General features: G+C 39.2%; 1 protein-coding gene across 1 annotated transcript in view; it reads left to right on the top strand.

The window, feature by feature from the left end:
• Positions 1-5,400: 5,400 nt before the first annotated feature.
• LOC148376737 (voltage-gated inwardly rectifying potassium channel KCNH6-like) overlaps positions 5,401-21,895 on the top strand; it is a 79,226-nt gene continuing 62,731 nt past the window's right edge. Inside the window, exons 1-2 of the mRNA XM_088326706.1 lie at positions 5,401-5,514; positions 10,780-11,010. Coding sequence (XP_088182832.1) covers positions 5,439-5,514; positions 10,780-11,010 — 307 coding nt within the window. The 5' untranslated portion in view covers positions 5,401-5,438. The remainder of the gene's footprint in view (positions 5,515-10,779; positions 11,011-21,895) is intronic.

The following is a 21,895-nucleotide window of genomic DNA, read 5'->3' as shown; positions in this document are numbered from 1 at the left end:
AAAAAGAGAAAAGAGAGAAAATGAAAAAAGGAAGTTAGAGCAAAAGAGGTTAAAAGACACAGAGAGAGAAAGAGACAAAGAGCAACAAAGGAAGAGAAAAAGAGAGACACAGAGAGTGAAAGAGACAAAGACAGAGTGGGAGAAAAGGGGTGGAAAAGAAAGAAAGAGGGAGAGAGAAAATAAATACAAGTACAGTGTCTTTGTGAGAGACACCTGGCTTTGGCAACATCAAGTTGACATATTTCAACCTGAAGCTTGTTTTTCTCTTGCGCTTCTCTGAGTGTTGTCTCGCGGGCCGGATTCAATCCCTTAGCGGGCCCGCTGGCCGCCTCTTTGACACCTGTGCTCCAAACAGAGAATCAACCATTTATCAGGTAAGTGCTCTGTGAACTAGAAGAGACAAAAAAAAAATAGGTTCTTTGCTAGCTTTATCAACCCCACCCAAAAAATAAAAATAAAATAAAAACGTTAAAACTATTTCCACGCAATAAATATAAAATGAACGTATACATACAGAAAAAATATACTTGTGATTGAACAAAATATTCAATAGAATAAAATGTAACCACATATAAAATAAAAGGGGAAATAATAAGAAAAATATTTACCCTTGAAACAAAATTCGAGTTCTTCAAAATGCATCTTTTTTTAAATGAATTTGCGTTTTACAATTTGTTTCCTGCACTAAATAGATTTTACCACTAGGAGACGCTCGTGTACTGAATTGTGAAGTGTGTGTCTTCCTAAATACCGCACGTGGTAAGCTTTCTCTCCCGGCTTTGATCTCCGGCAAAACTAACACAAAATGTGACCAGGGTTGGGTAGGGGTACTTTAACTTGATTACTTTCAATTACCTTTGGATTACTCCAATAGCAAATATGCTAATAAAAGACAAAAGAAACTCAATATGAATAAAATGATGACTCACAACACGTGGTAAGCTTTCTCTCCCGGCTTTGATCTCCGGCAGAACTAACACAAAATGCGACCAGGGTTGGGTAGGATTACTTTAACTGGATTACTTTCAATTACCTTTGGATTACTCCAATACCAAATATGCTAATAAAAGACAAAAGAAACTAAATATGAATAAAATGATGACTCACAACACGTGGTAAGCTTTCTCTCCCGGCTTTGATCTCCGACAAAACTAACACAAAATGCGACCAGGGTTGGGTAGGATTACTTTAACTGGATTACTTTCAATTACCTTTGGATTACTCCAATACCAAATATGCTAATAAAAGACAAAAGAAACTAAATATGAATAAAATGATGACTCACAACACGTGGTAAGCTTTCTCTCCTGGCATTGATCTCTTTGATCTCCGGCAAAACTAACAAAATGCAACCAGGGTTGGGTAGGGTTACTTTAACTTGATTACTTTCAATTACTTTTGGATTACTCCAATACCAAATATGCTAATAAAAGACAAAAGAAACTAAACATGAATCATCGTTTTGCCAGAGATCAAAGAGATCAAAGCCAGGAGAGAAAGCTCACCACGTGTTGTGAGTCATCATTGTATTCATATTTAGTTTCTTTTGTCTTTTATTAGCATATTTGGTATTAGAGTCATCCAAAAGTAATTGAGAGTAATCCAGTTAAAGCAACCCTACCCAACCCTGGCCCTTAATCACAAAGAGTCTCAAAGGGCTGCACAGGTTATTTCACAGACTATTATTTCAGACTATTATGACACCATCCCCTGATCTGGAAACAACATGAGGGCAAGGATAAGAGTAACATTTTCATCAATTCCATTCAATTTTAATCGGAAAAATAAGAATTTTCTATTCTATAGCTTATAAATGAATGTCCTATGTTTCCTGTTGACAATATCTGTGTATTATTTATTATTGCAACATCCGTTGCAGCCTGGTCATTCTGGAAGGGGGATGACCTCATGTCAAGGTTTCTTCATTTTCCTCATGTTGAGGTTTTTGAGTTTTTCCCTTGCCCTCATGTGGGTTTTAGATCAGGGGATGGTGTCATAATAGTCTGAGGTCTGTGCAGCCCTTTGAGACTCTTAAGGGCGTCACAAATAAACATGACTTGACTTGACTTAATTGGGAAACTGGTTTGCATTAATAACTATATTTAACCTTTTTTTTATTGGTTCGTTGATTTCAACTCTTTTTGAACAGTACAATAGTCAAGTCAAGTCATGTTTATTTGCGACGCCCTTAATCACAAGGAGTATCAAAGGGCTGCACAGACCACAGATTATTGCAAACCACAGACTATTATGACACATGTACATGTTTTTGAGTTTTTCCTTGCCCTCATGTAGGTTTTAGATCAGGAGATTGAGTCAAGTCAAGTCAAGTCAAGTCATGTTTATTTGTATAGCCCTTAATCACAAAGAGTCTTAAAGGGCTGCACAGACCACAGATTATAGCAAACTGCAGGCTGTTATTGCACCATCCCCGATCTAAAACATACATGAGGGCAAGGAAAAACTCAAAAACATCAACATGAGTCAAGTCACGTTTATTTGTATAGCCCTTAATCACAAAGAGTCTCAAAGGGCTGCACAGACCACAGATTATTGCAAACCACAGACTATTATGACACATGTACATGTTTTTGAGTTTTTCCTTGCCCTCATGTAGGTTTTAGATCAGGAGATTGAGTCAAGTCAAGTCAAGTCATGTTTATTTGTATAGCCCTTAATCACAAAGAGTCTCAAAGGGCTGCACAGACCACAGATTATTGCAAAGCACAGACTATTATGACACCATCCCCTGATCTAAAACCTACATGAGGGCAAGGAAAAACTCAAAAACATCAACATGAGTCAAGTCACGTTTATTTGTATAGCCCTTAATCACAAAGAGTCTCAATGGGCTGCACAGACCACAGATTATTGCAAACCACAGACTATTATGACACCATCCCCTGATCTAAAACCTACATGAGGGCAAATAATACACAGATATTGTCAACATAAAATATAATTATTCATGTGCTATAGAATCGAAGTGAGTTTTAAGCCTAGATTCAAACAGTTCCGCTGAGGTTATAGATTGAATCTCAGGGGGAAGAGCATTCCACAATATGGGGGCCCGAATGGAGAACACTCTCGAACTTGCAGTTCTCTTCTTGGCTCTTGGGATCACTAGTAGACCAGCAGTAGAAGGCTCCGGACCGGACCATAGGGGGGGATATTAAGTATGATTTAAGCAGCTCAAATCCACTCCTGTTTTAATAATTCTTAGGCGGTGTACATTTAGCTGCTATATGTTGACTGTCAATGACAACACAGTGCTATTGACAATAACTTGAAAATATTAGGAACTTTTAAATAATATTTTAGTTTGCTGCAAGTGAATAATGGCAGTTAAAATCCCCCAAAACTAAATGACATACCTGTCAACCTGTATGTTTTTACCGTACAAAGTACGTTTATGATGCATTTTAAGATGTGTATGACGTACGAGAAAATCTGTACGGAAAAACGCAAATTTGTCAATGATGGGTACCGTCCGGTATACACCGACTATCACGAAACGGTAAATCAATCGAGTCAAATGAGTTCGCCGCGGTAGCCTCTATCTCGGTATCGTTTTTTTCCGTTGCAAACGAAGCGAGTGGTTTGATGCTTCTGTGCGTATGCGTCTGCCGCCTGGGGATTTCCCATCATGCATCACACGTGAACAAAGTGAAAGCAGAGCAGTAGGCCTACATTACAAAATGGTTTTGATTTTTCTTTGGATACAATCATCAAGTCGCAATGGCCGAACCTGAATTAAAACGCCGTAAGTCATTTTGATCTGAAAACAACAGGCGGGGTTGATTGCATAAATTTGAAATACATGTGGTCTGAAAAAACATCAGATTTCATGTGGTCGTTGTGTAGTGAAAGGAAGTCCGTCTCTTTTTAGAGAACCGGCTTTTTCGGCTCAACTCATTAAAGGGACCGGCTCTCAAACGGCTCACTTGCTTTGATGCATTATATTACGAATTATTATGTTGTGTAAATAAGTTAAGAAAAAAAGGAAGTATAAAAGTAGAAAATGAAAAAAAAAAGACAGGATTGTGGTTATCCCTTGAATCGGTATATTACCAACAATAATTTAGTGCAGAAAATGAATTCATAATTTGAATTAAAAAATGTATTATTCTACTTAATTATATTTGCAAGTATTTTTTCCTTCTACGATGAACGTCCAAGCTACTTAATTTTTTAACATTTTTTTAAATAATAAACCTCATTCATGTCGAGCAACTCAGTATCTCACAACAAAATGTTAATTAACAATATATATATATATACGATATAACGAAACGCACGTACAATATAACATGTTAAACTACATAAATAAACACATTTGAAAAAAAAATATGGATATGGCTAAGATTATTTTGTATTTTGTAAGGGAAAATACGACAGTTTGTAAGGGCATGGAGCCCCGGAGCGCGACAGGTATGAAATAAATAAATAAAAATGCAAAACCATGGCATAACATTTTTCTTAAGTATAATGGCACTGAAGTCTTTTTTTAGAATTCCTGCATTATTTGTGACGCAATCAAAAGATATAATACTGTCTGTGATTATGCAATAAAGAAGAGTGAACATCATTTATTATTAACTCCACACGGTTTTACTTTCATTTATTCATTTATTAATTCATTCATTGATTCATTCATTAATTCATTCACTCATTCACTGATTTATTGATTGTTTATGTATGTATTTACACATTTATATTTTCAGAATTTTAATTCGATGACGTGAACTACAGTAATCCCTCGGTTATCGCGGTTAATGGGGACCAAAAGCACCCGCGAAAAGTGAAAATCCGCGAAGTAGCGACGCCCCTTCAAAAATGCTTAAAAAAAGAAAAACATTTTTATTTTTTATTTTATTATTTCATTTTTAAAATTATTTTATTTTATTATTATTATTTTTTAGACCTGCGAAGCTCTGAACCCGCAAACGTGGAACCACGTAGTAGCAACGCCCCTTCAAAAATACTTAAAAAAAAAAAAAAAAAAAAAATATATATATATATATATATATATATATATATATATATATATATATATATATATATATATATATATATTTATTTATTTTTTTAAATTTAATGTTATTATTTTATTTTTGTAAATTATTTTATTATTATTATTTTTTAGACCCGCGAAGCTCTGAACCCGCGAACGTGGAACCGCGAAGTAGCGAGGTCCCACTGTATATGCAGGCTGTAACGCCCTTCCTGTCGATAAGGCCTATCAGAGGAGAGGATTTAAATCTGGGCGTGGCTACGTTGTTTGGGAGGAGAGTTAAACAAGTCAAAAATGAAACACCGAAACGTCCGCCGAGCACTTGAAGAACTAACATCTTCAATAACTTCTACATTTTTACAATTAAACTCAACTAATACTTACAGTTTGGATTCTAGTCAATTAAAGGGAAGACGTTGTCACCATGCCGGTGAGAAGGGGCCATATGGCGCCCCAGAATACTTTCTTGGACACCATTATCCGAAAATTCGAAGGACAGAGTAAGTAGAATTGTTTTAGTTTTAGATTGTTATTTTTTTGTTTTTTTTTAAGAAAAGCTAAGAGAACCCTTGAAAATAGCCAAGTTTTGTCAGAACATAAAGGGACAATGTGTAAATTAAAAAAAGCTTTTTTTAATTTCAGCCCGCAGAACGCTTGAAAACAGCCACGTTTTGTCAGAACTTAAAGGGACAGTGTGTAAATAATAAAAAAATGCCTTTCTTACGTATATTGACTCAGAGTGTTTTTAATTTGAGCCCGTAAAACCCGTGAAATCAGCCTAGTTTTGTCAAAACTTAAAGGGACAATGTGTAAATAAAAAAAAAAGTCTTTTTATGTACATTGACTCAGTGTTTTTAATTTCAGCCTGCAGAACCCGTGAAAACAGCCAAGTTTTGTCAGAACTTAAAGGGACAGTGTGTAAATAATAAAAAATGGCTTTTTTACTTACATTGACTCAAAGTGTCTTTAAATACAGCCCGCAGACACCCTTGAAAAAAGCCAAGTTTTGTCAGAACTTAAAGGGACAATGTATAAATAAAAAAAGGCTTTTTTAATTGTATTTATTTATTCAGCCAGTATAAACCATAAACACGTTATATAAAAGAAATCATTTGAGACACGCGAACTCTCTCAATAATGATAATATAATAGATTTAAAAGAATAAAAAGAATAGAATAAAAAAAGATATTGTAGTGTATAATACAAGGTAATTATATAGAATAGTTTAAAAAGAAAGAATATGTAAATAACAAGACTAGAGTAGAATAGATTATTTACATTGACTCAAAGCGTTTTTAATTTCAGCCCGCAGAACCTGTGAAAACAACCCAGTTTTGTAAGAACTTAAAGGGACAGTGTGTAAATAATAAGAAATGGCTTTTTTACTTACATTGACTCGGAGCGTTTTTAATTTCAACCCGCAGAACCAGTGAAAACAGCCAGATTTTGTCAAAACTTAAAGGGACAATGTGTAAATTTAAAAAAAAAAGTCTTTTTAAGTACATTGACTCAGAGCGTTTTTAATTTCAGCCCGTAGAACCAGTGAAAACAGCCAAGTTTTGTCAGAACTTAAAGGGACAGTGTGTAAGTTAAAAAAGTCTTTTTACTTACAAGGACTCCAAGCGTTTTTAATTTCAGCCCGCAGAACCCTTGAAAACAGCCAAGTTTTGTCAGAAAATAAAGGGACAATGTGTAAATAAAAAAAAAGGATTTTTACATACATTGACTCAAAGCGATTTTAATTTCAGCCCGCAGAACCCGTGAAAACAGCCTAGTTTTGTCAAAACGTAAAGGGACAATGTGTAAATTAAAAAAAATCTTTTTAAGTACCGACTCAGTGTTTTTAATTTCAGCCCGCAGAACCCGTGAAAACAGCCAAGTTTTGTCAAAACTTAAAGGGACAGTGTGTAAATAAAAAAAAAAGTATTTTTACATACATTGACTCAGAGCAATTTTAATTTCAGCCCGCAAAACCCTTGAAAACCGACAAGTTTTGTCGGAACTTAAAGGGACAGCGAGTGAAAAAACGTGAGACATAAAGGGACAATGTGCAAACCATCGAGGTGCCCGTTCGTTTCAATGTGAGCTGCAGTACCGCAAAAATCCAAAAAGAAAAGAGCATTTACTCACTGCTATCATTTATACAAAACTTCTATCTATTGGTTATCCTAAGGTAAATATTAAGTTTTCTAATTTTACTATTTTTCTTTTTTGTCCTTATAACGTTTGAAACGTGTCTCCAAAAGAAAAATGATGGTCCACACCTGTCAACCCTGAGTAAATGAAATTTATGTGTGAGGAAGGATCTTTTTAAAGACGTTTGAATATTAAAGTCTAACCTAAAAGCTGGTAACTTCAAAATATTCTACTCGCTGACGCCATCTTCTGGTGGAAATGATCCCCGCAGTCTGTCCGACTGCTTTAATGACGCGTGCAGGTACGTGTCTATCTTAGACGCGCTCAAATAAACTCCTTTTGGGTGGTTAGGGTTAGTGTTTGGACTGCATTTGAAACATTCCTTTTCTTACTTTCACCACTTTCATCCTGCAATAAAAGAAAACTGCGACCACGCGCATGAAGTCACTCTCCTTGCCCCCCCATGTCCCCCACCTCCTTTTCTCCAGACTAATGCGTTCCGTGGCCAGAAGATAGATGATAAAAGTAAGATAAAAGCAGATAGGCACGGTGAAAAAAATATAAAGGCTTTTTGAACTCAGTTCGCATTGTCAACACATACCTCGTAGAGAAAATATTGAATTTCAAACTTTTTAAGGACACCACAAACTACGAACCCTAGTCAAATGCTTAATTTTCTATCTGCCAAAAACACTGTACAGTATACTACACACTAGATCAGTGGTGTCAAACAGGCGGCCTGCGGGTCGGATCAGGCCCGCTAAGGGATTGAATCCGGTCCTCTAGACAATGCTCAGAGAAGCGCAAGAGTAAAATGAGCTGCAAGTTGAAACATGTCCACTTGATGTTGTCAAAGCCAGGTGCCTCTCACAAAGACACTGTACTTGTATCTCTCTCTCTCTGTCTCTCTCTGTCTCTCTCTGTCCCTCTCTCTCTCTCTCTCTCTCTCTCTCTCTCTCTCCCTTTCACTCTCTCTTTTTCTCTTTTTTGTTCCTTTTTGTCTCTTTTTCTCTGTGTCTTTTTACCTTATTTTGCACTCTCTCTTTTCTCTCTCTCTCTCTCTTGCTTTCTCCTTCTCTCTTTCTCCCCTTCTCTTTCTTTCTTTCTTTCTTTCTTTCTTTTTTTCTTTCTTTCTATTTCTCTTTGGTTTTCATTCTTTCTCTCTCTTCCTTTACCCGCTCTCACTATTTCTCTTTTTATTTCTTTTGCTTCCCTCTCTCTCTCTCTCTCTCTCTCTTTCTCTTTTTTCCCCCACCCTCTCTTTCTCTTATTTCTTTCTCTCTTTTTTTCTTTCTCTCTAATCTACTAGCCTAGCCCCCGAGAGAATGTTTGTTCAATCGTGTGGCATCCCAGTTAAAATGAGTTTGACACCCCCGTTGGCGCCAACAGCCGTGGACCCTAATTGGCTGTTGTACTCTTTTTTTTAAACCCCCGCCTTCCTGTCAGCATTCGTCAGATCGTCTGCGAACCTACGCTACACGCTAGGCAAGCTTTTGTGACTCTTGACTCTATCCCACCCTGTTTTCCGTCTGATTCCCGTTGCCGGCCTCTTGTTTTTGCTCCTCTGTCCCGGCCATCGACCTGTTTTGTTCTCACTCTCGACACTGCCTTCGCTTGACACGGAAGTGTCACTTTCGCGTTTCCAGCTATCTGCTATCCGTGACGGACGATAATCAGATCGTGGGTGCAAGTCCTTTCCTCCTTCTAAATCAGGGGTGTCAAACTCATTTTAACTCGGGGGGGCCACACGATAGAGATTCTGTCGGCGGCTGGACTAGTAGATTAAAGACAAAGAAAAAGAGAGACAAAGAAATAAGATAAAGGGGAGGGAAAAGGAGAGAGGGTGGGACAAAAAAAGAAAAAGAGAGAGGGGGGAGAGCGTGAGAAACAAAAGTCGTGAGAGAGGGGGAAAAGAAAGGGAGAGGAAGAAAGAAATCCAAAGAGAAATAGAAAGACAGAAGGAGAGAAAAGAGAAAAGAAAGCGCAACGGGTAGGAAGAGAGAAAGAGAAAAGGAAAAACGGAAGTTAGAGCAAAAGAGGTTTAAAGACACAGAGAGAGAGAGACAAAGAGCAACAAAGGAAGAGAAAAAGAGAGACGCAGAAAGTGAGAGAGACAGAGTGGGAGAAAAGGGGTGGAAGAGAGAGAGAGAGAGAAAGAGAAATAAATAAATACAAGTACAGTGTCTTTGTGAGAGGCACTTGGCTTTGGCAACATCAAGTTGACATATTTCAACCTGCAACTTGTTTTTCTCTTGCGCTTCTCTGAGTGTTGTCCCGCGGGCCGGATTCAATCCCTTAGCGGGCCTCATCTGGCCCGCGGGCCGCCTGTGTGACACCCGTGGTCTAGATGATACACAGGTGTTCAAATACTTATTTGCAGCTTTATCACACACATAAATGTTTGAAAAAAATCAAGCATTGTGATTTCTGGACTTTTCTTTTTAGTTTATCTCTCTCACAGTGGACACGCACCTACGATGAAAATTTCAGACCGCAGGGTTTTCAAACACTTATTTTCTTCACTATATACTTTTGTATTCTATATCTGTGCTTAAATGTGAATTTCCCTGCGGGGATGAATAAAGTATCTATCTATCTATTGTATTTACTGCATCTACTATCTATCACTCTCCCTCTGTATCTATCTATCTATCTCTATCTATCACTCTCCCTCTCTATCTATCTATCTATCTCTATCTATCACTCTCCCTCTGTATCTATCTATCTCTATCTATCACTTTCCCTCTGTATCTATCTATCTATCTCTATCTATCACTCTCCCTCTGTATCTATCTATCTATCTATCTCTATCTATCACTCTCCCTCTGTATCTATCTATCTATCTATCTCTATCTATCACTCTCCCTCTCTATCTATCTATCTATCTCTATCTATCACTCTCCCTCTGTATCTATCTATCTCTATCTATCACTTTCCCTCTGTATCTATCTATCTATCTCTATCTATCACTCTCCCTCTGTATCTATCTATCTATCTATCTCTATCTATCACTCTCCCTCTGTATCTATCTATCTATCTATCTATCTCTATCTATCACTCTCCCTCTGTATCTATCTATCTATCTCTATCTATCACTCTCCCTCTGTATCTATCTATCTCTATCTATCACTTTCCCTCTGTATCTATCTATCTATCTCTATCTATCACTCTCCCTCTGTATCTATCTATCTATCTATCTCTATCTATCACTCTCCCTCTGTATCTATCTATCTATCTATCTCTATCTATCACTCTCCCTCTGTATCTATCTATCTATCTCTATCTATCACTCTCCCTCTGTATCTATCTATCTCTATCTATCACTCTCCCTCTGTATCTATCTATCTATCTATCTCTATATATCACTCTCCCTCTGTATCTATCTATCTATCTCTATCTATCACTCTCCCTCTGTATCTATCTCTATCTATCTATCTATCTATCTATCTATCTATCTATCTATCTATCTATCTATCTATCTATCTATCTATCTATCTATCTATCTATCTATCTATCTATCTATCTATCTATCTATCTATCTATCTATCTATCTATCTATCTATCTATCTATCTATCTATCTATCTATCTATCTCAAAATGGTTCCATCTGTGCCCCTTTCCCTCACAGACCGCAAATTCATCATTGCCAACGCTCAGGTAGAGAACTGTGCCATCATCTTCTGCAATGACGCCTTCTGTGGGCTGTGTGGATACACCCGGGCGGAGGTGATGCAAAAACCTTGCACCTGTAGTTTCTTGTACGGACCCCTAACCAAACGACCGGCCGTGGCCCAAATGGCCAAAGCACTCTTAGGAGCGGAGGAGAGAAAGGTGGAGATCACGCTCTACAACAAAGAAGGTACAGTCGTCACATCGGCCAAACATCAGCTTTTTAAATATACCGTATTTTCTGCACTATAAGGCGCACCTAAAAGCCTTTATTTTTTTCAAAAGCTGACCATGCGCCTTATAATACAGTGCGCCTTATTTATGGATCAATATTAAGTCGCAAAGTCTTGCAACTAAAGCAAGCAGCCGCCGACTAGATTTCCCCCGAACGCCAAGTAGTCCGCGGTGTATGCTGGGATTTATTTTCCGGCGTTTCATTGGCTAACCAATGTGTCAATCATCATTTGAATGGATCACTATTGGCTAAAGTTATTCGGAGGTCAAGGGGCGTATCCTTTTTATCATTTACAGGCTGGCATTGGCTTGGATGGCAAAACAAAGCCTGCAATTGGCTGAAAAAGATGAATGCGTATAGCACGTGGCTGACGGCATAGAGAAAGCATTTTTTTCTATTCTGTATTTGTAAATCTTTTATTCTCCTGGATTTACTAAACTCACGGATATAAGAGGACATTGGCTGCACATTATTATGAACACAACGACTTCGGTGAGCTACTCCGGGTTTTATATTGTCCCTGTATCTTGTTTCAGACTGAACTCGATGTTTCTGTGATAAGCGGTGCAGATAATGGATGGAATGGAGTGTCTATTTTTAAATTAAACTGAATTCCAGGTGTTTGTTGTCATATGCACAGTAAAGTTGCGAGCGAAAAAGAAAATAGAAACTAAGGAATGGTTGGCATTTCTTGAATCCCAAGACTTTAACCTTCCGAATGATGGAATGATGCATTTGAGTGACATCGTACCGACACCGCATCCGCACGTGTTCTCCGACACGTATTTGCGTCTTTGCAAGCTTTGGGAATGTTAAGTAAGTTGGACTGAACTATCTGACTGTTTTGTCCACGTTCCCATTGTAGCGCCTTATAATCCGGTGCGTCTTATGTATGTCAAAAATAGGACCAAATACTATTTTTTCGGGGTGCGCCCTATAACCCGGTGCGCCTTATGCGGAAAATACGGTACTCAGTGTTCATTTTACCTGTGAAAAGTGATGGGTTCCGGGGACTCGCATGCTTAAAAATCTATGGGTCCCCAAAATTTAGTGTTATCGGGGTTGACATTGTAAATCGGCAACAAATATATAATATAAATCTATATACCGTAAATTCCGGACTATAAGCCTCTACTTTTCCCCCTAACTTTCAACCCTGCGGCTTATTCAGTGATGCGGCCAATTTATGTCATTTTTCTAGCGGCCGCTATCGGCGCTCGAGTGTTGCTACCATTAACTGCCCTACCAAAGCTATATTATTATTATTAAAGCTTTAAAAACTCTCTCGGTGTACCGTCTTTCTTTGTAAATATGTGTAACCCATGTATAATATTTATTTGCAACTGTATATTTTTGTAATGTATTTATTTGTATTTATTTTAGAGACTTATTCTGATATGTTTTGCACGGATGAACGAAAAATGAGGGGCGGAACAAACGCGGGGTGCCGAGTTTAAGTGGGGACCGCTAAAGGTGAGGGACAGACAAGGAAAGAAGAGGGGGTAAAAAGTTGATTGAAGAAAAAGGAGTTGCGTGAGTAAATGTGTTCATCTGATATATTTTTCCCACCCTTACCTTTGGAAATATACACTTTTTTCCTTGGATTACTTTCAACGGGACCCGGACTCTGCAGGTCCTCATCAAACCTTAAGTACCGGTATCATTTTTCGTTCATTTTGCCGGCTGTGATTTTTGGACTGTGGACTTTAATGAAGGACATTTAGTTTCAATCGCGGGACTTGATGTTGGGTTAATTTTGTGTTTGTGTTACATGTTTAAATGTGGGCGCATGTGGCTTATACACAGGCGCGGCTTGTGTATGTACATAATCGGTTGTCCTCTTAAAATGTGGTGGGTGCGGCTTATAATCAGGTGCGGTCTATAGTCCGGAATTTACGGTATTCATTCAGTTTTGATCATCACAGATTATTGGTAATACAAATCAGTTATCACTTCAAGATTTTTCAGTTCACAACAATATTGTACATTATACAAAATAATATTGCTGAAATAATTATATTAATCCATATTTTTATTCAGTTTTAATCATCACAGTTAATTGGTAATACAAAGCAGTTATCGCTTCAGATTTTTCAGTTCACAATATTCTTTGTGGTTTGCTGTCCCGCCTCAGCTGTAATGCCTTCTCAAGGTCCAATCCATTATCATCCTCCTCATAGCGTCACCAGGAATATAATTGAGTCTATTTTGGCAGAAAAGTCCTTTTCTTGCTAGGAGTATTCTTTTGTTTATTTTTTTTTCGTCGAATCGTTGGCTTCAACACACGTGTTTTCCTTGCCTTCGCGATCTTCCGAAGAATTTCTCCACCGTTTTTTCGTGCCGGAATTATTGCCGTTGTTATCACTTTCTGCATTATGTTTCGACTTATTACTGACACTGAAGAAATGACCAATTTTGTGTTGATTTTCACCTTAAATCGACGACAAGCACCACAACAATGACGTCATCTCGAAGCAACGAGATCTCGTTTGCCGAGATCGGCGTGCAGACGAAAACTCGAACCGCGAGACCAAAACAACAATGGTGGCTCTGCCTGACGAAATGTTTGTAGTGCGGTAAATCTTTGGTTTAAAAAAAAAGGAATCGGTTAATAATGACAATTTGGTGACAAAAAGGTTGCGTCCCGGGGCCGCACGTTGATTTGAAACGATGCGTCCCCAGCAAAAATGGTGCGTCTAGGACGCGGGGACGCGGGCAAACCAGAACACTGCAGTTGTATGCAAAAGTTTGGGCACCCCTGATCATTTTCAAGATTTTCCTTTATAAATCATTGGTTGTTCGGATCAGCTATTTCAGTTAAATATATCGAATAGCAGACAAACACAGTGATAATGAAGTTCATGGGATTTACAGAAAGTGTGCAATAATTTCTTAAACAAAAGTAGGCAGGTGATTAAATTTGGGCACCCTTGTTGTTTTATTGATTTGAATACCTTTAACACTAATTATTGGAACACAAAAAATGTTTGGTAACCTCAACCTCATTGACCCTTGACTTACAGACACATGAGAAAGGGTATTTAAAGCGGCCAGTTGCAGGTTGTTCTCCTCTTTGCATCTTCTACTTTGGCGCCAGCTGCCTCGGACTCTGATTGGCTCCCTGTCCCTATTTAAACCCAATCCTATCTGTCCCCTTTTGTCGGTCCGTCTGCGAATCTCTGTTTTTACACGGCATGCCCTTATTCGACCCTGACTCACCCGTTTTTTGCTCCTGTTTGTCTCCCGCTACGACCTGTTTTGATCTTGCCCACGTCTGCTCCCCAGTCCCGTATTACGATCCGTTTTTGATCCAGATCACGTCTGCTCCCCTGTCCCTGCTTAGGTCTCCATACCTGTCAACCTGTACGTTTTTGCCGTACAAAGTATGTTTATTATGCATTTTAAGACGTGTACGACGTACGAGAAAATCTGTACGGAAAAACGCAAATTTGTCAATTATGGGTACCATCCGGTATACACCGACTATGACCAAACGGCAAATCAATCAAGTCCATCGAGTTCGCCGCGGTAGCCTCTATCTCGGTATTGTTTTTTTACGTTGCAAACGAAGCGAGCGGTTTAATGCTCCTTTTCGCTTGCGTCTGCCGCCTGGGGATTTCCCATCATGCATCATTCCCCCCCAAAAAAATATGGTGTACGATTATTTTGTATTTCGTAAGGGAAAATACGACAGTTTGTAAGGGCATGGAGCTGTGGAGGTTGACAGGTTTGCGACCCGTTTCCGACCCCGACCACGTCTTGCTCTCCCAGTCCCGGCTACCAACTAGTTTTCCGTCCCTGACATCGCCTTCGCTCGATACGGAAGATCCACTTCCGTGTTCGGATCACAAGTCGATCGTGGGCGCAGCCCTTCCTCATTCCTTCAATAAAACTTGTGGTAAACGTTACGCGAGTGGGTCCTGTTTCCGTTCTGGTCCTGACAGAAATAGTGTTAGGGCTAGGGTTATAGCTTGGTTTTGGGCTACAAGTTAGAGTTTAAAACTAATGTTTAGGCTCCTGTTCTTTTGATCAATGCTGGATTTCTCTTTTTGTTTGGTACTGGCTTTGAAAGTTCTTCAAAAGTGCTTGAATTTAGCCATGAAAAGGGTGCCTGAAAAACGGATTATACAAGGTGGATTACCGTCCTTTTCACTATACCAGCTATCTTCCCGTCGTGAGGAATTTTGGGAATCTATTTAAATGAGAAAAAACACGGCATAATCACAGCGGGAGTATTTGAACCATGAGAGACAAAACACAAAAGGAAAATTACATGGCAAGGTCAAAATTTAGTCATGTTAATTAACTACAATCACGGTAATATCGATGCAGGATATTTTTCATTGTAGGCTGGCTACATTTTGCTAACACAGGTGACATTTTTCAATACATATGGAAAATAGGGTTTTATAAATTGTAGTACGGGTTTTTGAAGGAGTAGTTAACCCCGCCTCCCTAAAAACACTCGTCTGATTGTCTGCGAACCTATGCTCCCAGCTAGGCAAGCTTTTTGTGACTCTCCGACTCTATCCTGCCCTGTTTCCTGCCTATTACCTGTGGCCGACCTCTTTTCTGGACCCGTTTCCGTTTTTGCTCCTCCGCCCCGGCCATCGACCTGTTTTTCTTGCTGTCAACGACTATCCTCACTCGACACGGAAGTGCCACTTCCGCAATCCTGCTATCTGGTCCCCGTGACCGACGATCATCGGATCGTGGATGCAAGTCCTGTACTCCTTCTTAATAAAAACTGAGTAAAACGAACGCAATTGGGTCCTGTCTCCGTACCTGGTCTGTGACAAATTTTATTGAAAACTCTTTACGATAAGTTGCAAATTCTGAAATAAAGTATCCAAAATTAAAAAAAAATACAAATCAAGGTTTGAAAAGTGGTTGAATTTTGGGTGAAGTGCTTGTAAATGCTTGAAATAGTTGCCATTATCCCAGCAGTCTTACTCGATGGACCATGCATTAAATGGACAGTGTATAATATTTAGTGTCAGGACCAGAACGGAAACAGGACCCACTCGCGTAACGTTTCTTACAGGTTTTATTAGAAGAAAGGGCGGGGGTTGCACCCACGATCTGGGGATTGCTGGATGCGGGAAGTGGGACTTCCATGGCGAGCGATGGCGGTGTCGGGAATGGAAAAACCGGTCAGTAGGCGGGATAGAAGAGCAAAAACGTGGTCGAGATCGGAAACAAGTCGAAAGCCAGGAGAGGAGAGTAGACGTGGTCGAAATAAAAAACGAATCGTTATTCGGGACGAGAGAACAGACGTGGTCGAGATCAAAACAGGTCGTAATTCGGGATGGGAGAGCAGACGTGATCGAGATCTAAACAGATCGTAGCGGGAGACAAACAGGAGCAAAAAAATGGGACAGGCGAAAAAGGGCTTGCCGTGTAAAAACAGAGATTCGCAGACGGACTGACAAAAAGGGACTGACAAAAGGGGACTGACAGGACAGAGTTTATTAACTGACAGGGAGCCTTATGACCCGTTTTCGATCCCGACTACGTCTGCTCTCCCGTCCTGGCTTACGACTCGTTTCCGATCCTGACCACGGTTTGCTCTCCCAGTCCCGGCTACTGACCAGTTTTTCCGTCCCTTACACCGCCATCTCTCGCTACGGAAGATCCAATTCCGTGTTCGAATAACAAGCCGAGTGCAAGCGCGATTCTCTTCCCTTGTCCAGCGAACCCTTCCTCGTTCCTTCAATAAAACGTTACGAAAGTGGGTCCTGTTTCCGTCCTGGTCCTGACATTATCGGAACCTGCAACCCATCCTTTACATACGGTCACCATTATGACTAATTTGCAACATATAGTATAAAAATAACTTCACCAAAACCAAAGAAAACGTGGTTCCACACGGTTGAGTGCACACGGAAATGAAAAATATATTGAGTAGCTAAGCTTACGACCGTCAGCGATGGTCAAAGTATGTGTAATAAACAAGGTTGGGTAGGGTTACTTTAACTGGATTACTTTCAATTACTTTTGGATTACTCCAATACCAAATATGCTAATTAAAGACAAAAGAAACTAAATATGAATTAAATGACTAAATTTTGTGCAGGCTTGGGGAGTAACGGAATACATGGAACGGCAAAAATGATGTTGGTAAGCGGTTTGGATTTATTTTCATTTTGTTTCTGTCGCATTTTATGTTCATTTTGCCGGAGATCAAAGAGATCAAAGCCAGGAGAGAAAGCTTATCACGTGTTGTGAGTCATCATTTTATTCATATTTACTTTCTTTTGTCTTTTATTAGCATATTTGGTATTGGAGTAATCCAAAAGTAATTGAAAGTAATCAAGTTAAAGTAACCCTACCCAACCCTGGTCGCATTTTATGTTCGTTTTGCCGGAGATCAAAGAGATCAAAGCCAGGAGAGAAAGCTTACCACGTGTTGTGAGTCATAAATGTATTCACATTTAGTTTCTTTTGTCTTTTATTAGCATATTTGCAATTGGAGTCATCCAAAAGTAATTGAAAGTAATCCAGTTAAAGTAACACTACCCAACCCTGGTCGCATTTTATGTTCGTTTTGCCGGAGATCAAAGGGATCAAAGCCAGGAGAGAAAGCTTACCACGTGTTGTGAGTCATCATTTTATTCATATTTACTTTCTTTTGTCTTTTATTAGCATATTTGGTATTGGAGTAATCCAAAAGTAATTGAAAGTAATCAAGTTAAAGTAACCCTACCCAACCCTGGTCGCATTTTATGTTCGTTTTGCCGGAGATCAAAGGGATCAAAGCCAGGAGAGAAAGCTTACCACGTGTTGTGAGTCATCATTTTATTCATATTTACTTTCTTTTGTCTTTTATTAGCATATTTGGTATTGGAGTAATCCAAAAGTAATTGAAAGTAATCAAGTTAAAGTAACCCTACCCAACCCTGGTCGCATTTTATGTTCGTTTTGCCGGAGATCAAAGAGATCAAAGCCAGGAGAGAAAGCTTACCACGTGTTGTAAGTCATCATTTTATTCATATTTAGTTTCTTTTGTCTTTTATTGGCATATTTGGTATTGGAGTAATCCAAAATTAATTGAAAGTAATCAAGTTAAAGTAACCCTACCCAACCCTGGTCGCATTTTGTGTTAGTTTTGCCGGAGATCAAAGAGATCAAAGCCAGGAGAGAAAGCTTACCACGTGTTGTGAGTCATAAATGTATTCACATTTAGTTTCTTTTGTCTTTTATTAGCATATTTGCAATTGGAGTCATCCAAAAGTAATTGAAAGTAATCAAGTTAAAGTAACCCTACCCAACCCTGGTCGCATTTTATGTTCGTTTTGCCGGAGATCAAAGGGATTAAAGCCAGGAGAGAAAGCTTACCACGTGTTGTGAGTCATCATTTTATTCATATTTAGTTTCTTTTGTCTTTTATTAGCATATTTGGTATTGGAGTAATCCAAAAGTAATTGAAAGTAATCAAGTTAAAGTAACCCTACCCAACCCTGGTCGCATTTTATGTTCGTTTTGCCGGAGATCAAAGGGATCAAAGCCAGGAGAGAAAGCTTACCACGTGTTGTGAGTCATCATTTTATTCATATTTACTTTCTTTTGTCTTTTATTAGCATATTTGGTATTGGAGTAATCCAAAAGTAATTGAAAGTAATCAAGTTAAAGTAACCCTACCCAACCCTGGTCGCATTTTATGTTCGTTTTGCCGGAGATCAAAGAGATCAAAGCCAGGAGAGAAAGCTTACCACGTGTTGTAAGTCATCATTTTATTCATATTTAGTTTCTTTTGTCTTTTATTGGCATATTTGGTATTGGAGTAATCCAAAATTAATTGAAAGTAATCAAGTTAAAGTAACCCTACCCAACCCTGGTCGCATTTTGTGTTAGTTTTGCCGGAGATCAAAGAGATCAAAGCCAGGAGAGAAAGCTTACCACGTGTTGTGAGTCATAAATTTATTCACATTTAGTTTCTTTTGTCTTTTATTAGCATATTTGCAATTGGAGTCATCCAAAAGTAATTGAAAGTAATCAAGTTAAAGTAACCCTACCCAACCCTGGTCGCATTTTATGTTCGTTTTGCCGGAGATCAAAGGGATTAAAGCCAGGAGAGAAAGCTTACCACGTGTTGTGAGTCATCATTTTATTCATATTTAGTTTCTTTTGTCTTTTATTAGCATATTTGGTATTGGAGTAATCCAAAAGTAATTGAAAGTAATCAAGTTAAAGTAACCCTACCCAACCCTGGTAATAAATGACAGCATACGGAACAAAAATAAATACAGCTTCAACTATAAAATAATCTCGCTGAAAAAAACAATCAACAGCACGCTCCGTCCTGCACAGGCACTTGTGCACACAATGTACGTGTCCTTTTGTTAATGGCGTTGATCTGCTTCACCCTTACAAAATAAAAATATACACAGTGAAATATGGAGTCACTGGAATCCATCCAGTCACAAATGGTCCTGCAGAGAACATGTTCGCTTCACCCAATCCTACTCTTTTACCTACCCAATTTATCTTGTTTATCTTGGAACATCACCCTTTTCACTTCTGGGGTGATAGGGATTAAAAACGTACTTCCTGCTCCTTTGGCGCCAACTGCCTCGGACTCTGATTGGCTCCTTGTCACTATTTAAACCTCTGTCTTTCTGTCACCTGTTGTTGTCAGGACCAGGAAAGGAAGTAGAACCCACTCGCGTAACGTTACTCAGTTTTATTGGGGAATGTAGGAAGGAGCGCACACTCGATCCAGAGATCGTTGGTCGCGGGGAGTAGAATCCTCGGAACGCGGAAGTGGTGCTTCCGTGGCGAGCGGAGGCCGAGTCGAGAGCGGGGGGAAACCCGATCGATGCCCGGGAGGAAAACAAGAACAAAAATACAGGGCTTGACGTGTCAAAACGGAGTTTCGCAGACGCTCCGACAAAAGGCGACTCACAGGACAGCGTTTAAGTAGTCACAGGGAGCAATCTGTCAACGAGCCCCAGCTGGCGTCCATGGGCAGGGCCAATTGGGCTCCATGGCAACCGCGACAGAAGCTGGAGCCACACGGCAGGGACCAACTGGGCGCCATGGCAACTTTGACAGTTGTCAGTCCGTCTGCGAACCTCAGTTTACTCTAGGCAAGCTTTTCGACCCTGACTCACTCCTGTTTGGCTCCCATCTGTTTCCCGGCTTCGACCTATTTTCTGATCTCGACCACGTTTTTTGCTCTCCTGCATTGTTACAAAGAATGACAATAAAAGTAAATTCTATTCTATTCTATTCTAACCTGCTCCCGGCGACCAGCAATCACCAGTGCATCTTTTATGTCGGGCGTACAACTTACAAAACGTCTCTGCCCGGGTGGCCGACAACTTTTTCAAAAAAACGTTTGCCTTATCCTGATTTCGAAATCTATGTTCTGTTTGGAAATTTCAGAATTTCGGTTCATTTGGCAATTTGCATACTCGGCAGCCAATCAGAAGCCTGCATCAAATAACTTCCGGACTTTCCCGAGCCTTATAAGGTCATGCATTTTCATATCATTTTCCAAAGCGGACGCACAGAGAACACGAGAAAAATGGATAAGTGGTTAGGAATCAAGCCAAAACCTCAGCCCCAGAACAAATATTCAAAAGAAGCTAACAAAATGTATGACGCTACGAAACGTAAACCTACATTAAAAGCATCGTGGAAAGAGGAGTTCACGTGGCTTGTAGCAGACGACGCAATGCAAACTTTGCATGAATGAAGATGAGTAAATACAGGTACCTACTGATGGCAGTTGGAAAAAAGCGATATATATATATATATATATATATATATATAGTCATATACATGCAATGGATGTTATAAGTAAATTAATAATAAACTTAATTTTAAAGTGTTGTTCCGTTATATATTCTGATTATCAATCCTTAATATGCATCAATGTTTTTTTTTTTTTGCGATTTGTCGTCTTATTAAGTTGTGAAAAATGGGGCAGGAAACTTTTCAGAGTTGTCTGCCCTGGTCTTTTTGTCATGAGTTTTAGACACTGAATAAACTCAAAATTGCCAAGTGTGTTGTGAGCTCAAGGAGGGCTGCAAAACCATACGATTGGAAAAGATTTATGTATTATATTGGCTTAACTTACGTAGATAAATTGTGGATATTATGATTCCGTTGATGTGTCGAAAAAACTGTAAAGTACCGTGTTTTCCGCACTATAAGGCGCACCTAAAAGTCTTAATTTTTTTCAAAAGCCGACCATGCGCCTTATAATACAGTGTGCCTTATATATGGCTCAATATTAAATCGCAAGGTCTCGCAACTTACGCAACAGCCGCCGACTCGATTTCCCCCCGAACGTGGAGTAGTCCGCGGTGTATGCTGGGATTTATATACCGGCGTTTCATTGGCTAACCAATGTGTCAATCATTATTTGAATCGATCGCTATTGGCTAAAGTTATTCGGAGACTCGGATTGGCTAGAGGGCCAAAACAAACCCTGCAATTGGCCGAAAAAGATGTGTCAATCATCCGTTAAATCAATCGCTATTGGCTGAAGTATTCTGAGCCTCGGATACGCTAGAGGGCCAAAACAAACCCTGCAATTGGCCGAAAAAGATGACTGAATAGCAAGCTTGCTAAAGTACGCCATAAAGAAACATGTTTCATTAGTCTGTATTTGTAAACATTTTACTCTCCTGGATTTACTACACTCACGGTTGTAAGAAGACCATGATTGCGTATCATTATTGAACGGGAGAACTTAGGTGAGTTATGCGGCTTTATATTTTCCCGGTATCTTGTTTTAAAACGATCTTGATGTTGCTGTGATGAGTTGAGTCAATTCAAATCAATTCCAAGTGTTTATTGTCATATGCACAGTAAAGTTGCGAGCGAAAAA

This window comes from Urocampus carinirostris, chromosome 1 (assembly GCF_059441175.1).
Source record: "Urocampus carinirostris isolate Australia breed hairy pipefish chromosome 1, RoL_Ucar_1.0, whole genome shotgun sequence".
NCBI lineage: Eukaryota > Metazoa > Chordata > Actinopteri > Syngnathiformes > Syngnathidae > Urocampus > Urocampus carinirostris.
This window is presented reverse-complemented; position numbering and strand designations above follow the sequence as displayed.